General features: G+C 37.2%; 1 protein-coding gene across 2 annotated transcripts; it reads right to left on the reverse strand.

The window, feature by feature from the left end:
• Positions 1–2,487: 2,487 nt before the first annotated feature.
• Positions 2,488–5,337, reverse strand: LOC127631194 (pro-thyrotropin-releasing hormone-like). 2 transcript variants are annotated; one of them, XM_052109230.1, is made up of 3 exons: positions 5,240–5,337; positions 4,831–4,959; positions 2,488–3,758 (listed from the first exon to the last, which is right to left on the reverse strand). In XM_052109230.1, the coding sequence occupies exons 1-3, from the start codon at positions 5,259–5,261 to the stop codon at positions 3,235–3,237; spliced, it is 675 nt and encodes a 224-aa protein (XP_051965190.1). In that variant the 5' UTR covers positions 5,262–5,337; the 3' UTR covers positions 2,488–3,234. The 2 variants fall into 2 exon arrangements, with proteins under 2 accessions (XP_051965190.1, XP_051965189.1); XM_052109229.1 differs by having other exon boundaries at positions 4,774–4,959.
• Between the last annotated feature and the right edge of the window lie 302 nt (positions 5,338–5,639).

The raw sequence follows: 5,639 nt of genomic DNA on the forward strand, positions 1-5,639 counted from the left end.
CATCCATCCATCCATCCATCCATCCACTGACATACTGATGCATTCTTGGTTTATTATAACAAAAAGTAATATGTGGGTGAATTAGAAACCAGAAACTCTAATTAAGAACAGGACAAATTTTTCTAGTGGTTATGTTTTGAGTCTAGTTTTTAGAGTGCTTATCGATGTGTTCTGACTATCAAAATCCCAAGATTGATAGAGTCAGATGTAGAGATGAAATTACCATATAAAGTGAAATATCTATTGGAGTGCTTGAATCGGTCATTGATAATGATTGTTTATCAAAATAGGGGATTTAAAATCATCTTTTATGAGCATAAAATAATTCATATTCATGAGTTTCGCAGCACTGCCACCCTAAGTACAGTTTTCCTAGAGTTTATTTTTGTTTAGAACTAACTCTCTGTTAATGTTCCCTTTCAAATGGCTTTTTCCAGCTGTTACAAAGTTGGTAGGCCTACAGGATTTTATTGGCAGAATATCATTGGGTATGCATGCACTCTCCATCCACGGGTGCAGTGACACTCAGTATTTTCCCGAAGATTAATAGCATAGGATTTTATTTAAATGTATTAATATTTTCACTGTAGATCTAAATATTCTTCCTCAGTATTCAGAAACAGTAACCCTATGTTATAAGTTTTTTTTTTATTTTAAAAGTAAAAGTTAATTAAATACAATGAAAGTGTTACATGAGATAAATACGCAAAAACCGTTGAGTTTTCATCTGGATAATCTGGCCACTGCAAGAAAGTAGTTGAAGTAGATGAAAAACATATGTTGTGAACAAAAGCAGTCTGAGAGTATCATATATTTACTCCCCCAAAAATGTGTTTAATAATAACAAGGAGAGTTCCTGCACTGCTGTACTTCTGTAGTGATCACAAAATGAGGCTTGTAATAGAGATTAATAAGTAAACTCACTTAATGCATTGAACTTTTCATAATGACAGATTAAAGCAGTGTGGAGGGTATGCAAATGTTCCCCTTTTTACCAAACATGTTGGGAATTGCTACTTTTTAGTAGGTCACATAGGGCGCATACAGGAAAATTGGGACACTTTTTGCCATACATCTCCTAGTTTAGTTTATCTGTATTAACCCAACTTGGAAGAATGCTAACTTTGATCTAAAACAGGCAGCATTGCTGTCAGTGGGCAGACATTCATTTGTATTTGGAGTTCTGAATTTCTACTTAATCTGATTATGTGAACCTGTAATTGTATAATCTGAATATTTACAGCTATTTCCACCTCTACAACGAAACAAAACAAAACAAAACAAAACAAAACACATTATATTATTCAATGTCACATGTCTAGATTTCAAATGAACAAAAGTAAGATTACTAAAGTAATAGTTCTAGCTCCATTGTAATGAATATGTTTAAGATTAAACATATGACTCTAATGACTAAGTTGTATGCTTGTCATGATGTGATGATAAGATGATCTAATGCCGTGAAAGCTGTAGCAAAAGTGACCAGAACACATCCACCCACGCCAGGAACAGCGGGTGGATGGAAGTAAGATGCCTGGGTGGTCTGTTTGAATTTCAGTGTCTATAATGACTGGACACCCCATGGACTCCTGCTGCCTTGAAGTCAAAGCTATGATCAGTGATCTTATGATGTCTATACATCCCGGCTTACACTCTGCCAGCTCACAGATGGAAGATAGTGTCACCTTTTAATATATGTACAGTAGTACAGACTAGAGCTTGTTACATGGGGACACTAACTAACATCTTCAGGAGTTTTTTCCATTCACCTTTGACTTTAAGACATCAAGTCATTGTCTTCTGTAAGGCTGCATTGAAATAATGTGTGTTGTGGAAAGCGATATACAAATAAAAATGACTTGACTGTTTCTGTTGGCCAAAAATACATTTCCTATTTTGCTGTTTTCTGAATTGTGCTGTGTTTCATATTTGTTTCCCTGTTTCGAAATTCTCTGAAAAGTCATGAAATCATTTATAATGCATATAAATACAGATGTGTTGTGGAAGATGGCTCTTTTTACTTTAGACAGCATTTCAATAAAGGTATTGTTCTCAAATCAGTGTCAATAAACCCATGCTCTCACAATTGTAAATGTGACAAGGTGCCCCGCAATACGGGTTAACGTGTGTTTATTTTTTTCCTGGGCAATAACAATATTATTGTTGGAAGCTTCTTAGTTAAGACTTTGTGTCAATATAGAAATTCACTTTTAACAATAAATGTGCTATATGAGATATATGAAGTGAATTTAGTCATCTCTCCTATTCATTTATTCACTTTAATGCAGGTTTTGTGTGTGGATGGTGTGTGTAATTAAGACTAAACAGAACCTTTGAATGGACTGGACAGAAATGTACCTCAGTATTGCTGAGATTGTGCAAGAATTAGTAAGTGTGTAAAGTTTAAGAGCTACTCTTACACTTTTTTACTCTCTTTTCCACTCTTTTTGATTGTTTGATGCTCAAATCCAAAAGCACACATGCGCATCGAAAGCATTTTATTGTACAACATTTGTCATTTAAATATGCTATATACCAACAAAATAAATAATGAAAATGTACAGATTGGCAACTTCTTGAACTCATAAGAATATTATAGAAAAATATTTCGAGGGTTGCAGGGCTACTTTTCATTCGAAGTTTACATTAGTTGAGCAATTCCACGATTCACGACGAATCACATCTGGGAAAACTGCGAATTGTTTTTCTGGTCACTTGCATTGTAATAAATGAGTCCTCAAAATGACTGAATTTAAGTGGAATACTAATTCCGCCAATTAAGGGATATATCGTTTTAATAATGTTGTAGATGTGTAGGAAATAAAACCCGGGACTCGTAACGGAAACGTGCATCATTAAAACTTGGTCGCTAGTTGCGCATTTACGCATAGAAACACCTTCACCATTCACGTACAAGAATGAACCTTATGGATCTATTTGGGACAGCTAAGGAATATTTCGTTTGAACAGCAAAGTTGTGTTGGGAATAGGGAATAAGAGAAATGTGCAACATATTTTAGCGCGTGCGTTCGGTGGACTCCTGCGCCGTAGCAGTTCAACGAGACACTCAGATTGTGAGATTGCTTTGACGAAATGTATAAGACACCTGTAAGCGACCAGTAAAACACACGCCTATGGAGACAGATGCGTGTCCCATCAATAGTATGATGCTGCGGCAAAACAATGAACGTGATTTATCCGTTTAGGCGCCTCATTTCAGTATACTTTTTTCAGTTACTCCCGTTCCGTGATATCGTCATCCAACTCAAACCGTTTCCCGGGATGCTGTCTCTTCTCCTCCGTGCGACTTTTGGTTCCGTTGTCCAGAAGCTCAAGTAGGATGCTGGTTTGATCGCAACCATCCACATCCCAGTCCTCACACAGTCTCTTCCCGGGATGCTGTCGTTTGTCCAGGCCCAACAGGTCTCCCGGTGTCCGCTCGCTCTCGTAGAGTTCGCGCCTGCCGGGATGCTGTCGTTTCTGGAGCAGCATCGGGTACCGTTTTCCCGGGTGCTGCCGTTTGGATAGCTCGCTCTGGGTGGTCGGGGTTTCCATCATCTGCTCCAGAAACAGGCGTTTTCCGGGATGCTGTCGTCTAATTTTCATGCTCTCTTCCTCCTCGCGTTTGCCGGGATGCTGTCTCTTCTGGAGAGACGCGTCGTCTCCATAGTCCGCGTCCTCGCGTTTACCGGGATGTTGTCGCTTGCCCGGGTGTTGTCTCTTCTCCATCCACTCCGGCTGGGACAGCATCTGTTCTCCTGCAGGTGGAAACAAAACATAATTTATGACTGTTGTCTTTGAACACTAGTAAGTCATGAAGAATCCTGATGTGATGTCAAAATAAATAAATACAATAAAACAAATAAATATATAACATGGACAAACAGCTATTTCAGCAGAAAGATATCGTACACAGTCCAAGTATTTTGTCAGGGAACGTATATTGGCTACTTTATTTGTGTCTCTAAATTAACTTGTTTAATCAAGGCAAAAACTATTTAATATGACTGAATCATGCTAAAAAAAAAGCTCTTAATGTGTGCTACCAATTGTATTGGATATCGGACACGTAATAATAAATAAATAAAAAAAATATTCAAAACATAATTATCGGTTATTGATTCTTTATTATTAATGCAACCATTTGTAGATAATAATATTTATTGCATAGGGCCTAATCATCAACATTATTATTTATTAATATTCTTAATTCATGTTTCTATCAGTCTAATTCGTTTTATTGTCTCAAATAGCACAAGATAGTAATTAAAAAAGCGGTTCCGAATAGGTCATTAGTTATTGGACACATTAAAAACATAAATATCGGTTATTAGTTTTTAATAATATATATATATATATATATAGCCTATATATATATAAATTGTGACTCTCTAAAAAAAAAATCGCAATTAGATGTAAATATGACCTAAATAATAATAATAATAATAATATGAATGGCATCATCATTATTCTTTTTTACAATAGGCCTACGTTTAATTGTGGTCTAATTATAAGTTTTATAGTTTTATTAAAAGGCATTAATAAAATAGCAATTAAAATCGGTTCTTTATAGGCTATTGGTTATCGGACCCGTTGATAAAAAATATTCTTTTTCAAAAACATAAATAGCCTATCGGTCGATCTCTAAAAAATTGTTTTATACGCAACTTATAAAAGTGTGTTAAAAACAATAATAGGAGTGTTCTCTGATCCTCTGACGTGTAGTCGTAAGTGTATTCTAACTAGTTTGAGAATGTGAATGTGAGCAGACACCATTGTCATTGTTTTCATTGTCCTGCATGTGCGTGAGAATGGAGCGGATGAGCAGACCCTCCGCGCGCTGGAAGAGCTCATCCAGAGTCAGGTCACCCTCAGCCGGCACACTCTGACACCACATCAGGGGTGACAGACAGGCCAAGAGGATCATCACACATGCCGCCTTCATGGCAAACCTCTGTCCTGTTACCAAAACAAACATTTATCAAGTCATAAATTACAAAAACAAAAGCAAAGAATAACATTTGCCAATGGCGTAGATTGATGGCGTGATCCCCCCTGGAATCAACGCCCCTGATATTTACACACTTGGAAAAGGGCATTTGCCCAAATACACAAAGCACATACCAATCATCAATATATTAAAATTTTTTCCAACCACAATAAGGTAATCTGATATAGGCTAAAGTAAATACCAAATAGGCCTACATAGACAATATTATTGTTCACATCCTTGTCTTACCTGCAGTGGATGTTTTATTCATTTGCAGCCTGTTGTAGAAAATCTGTTGATAATGGAAAGTGATGATATATCAGCTGTGCTTGACCCGTTCAGGTCCGAGGTTAGTCGTGTGAAGCGCGAAAGTCGCATGAACTTTTTATATAGGCTCTCCACCCCCGTCACGGCGAGCCTCTGACGTCATGTCAGAAGACTTCATCAGTTAGATGTCACGCGTGCATTGCGCATTTCACCCTAAGGGTGGCAGTATGCTGCTGCTACACCTGCTGCAGGTGCGGGGATTGAGTCCATTCATAAAACTGACAACAACAGACAAACCATATAAGGATTCCAGATGTATACAAACAAGCAACGCAGTTAGAACACGTGACAACAATACTACTGTTTATGTTGTCGTTGGAAA

This window comes from Xyrauchen texanus, chromosome 37, assembly GCF_025860055.1.
Source record: "Xyrauchen texanus isolate HMW12.3.18 chromosome 37, RBS_HiC_50CHRs, whole genome shotgun sequence".
NCBI lineage: Eukaryota > Metazoa > Chordata > Actinopteri > Cypriniformes > Catostomidae > Xyrauchen > Xyrauchen texanus.

Coding starts and splice junctions, on each gene's coding strand:
- LOC127631194 (XM_052109229.1), bottom strand. CDS start 5,261: ATGAATAAAACATCCACTGCAG. Junction 4,960..5,239: donor GAATAAAACATCCACTGCAG/GTAAGACAAGGA, acceptor TTTTGGTAACAG/GACAGAGGTTTGCCATGAAG. Junction 3,759..4,773: donor CAATGAAAACAATGACAATG/GTGTCTGCTCAC, acceptor TTCCACCTGCAG/GAGAACAGATGCTGTCCCAG.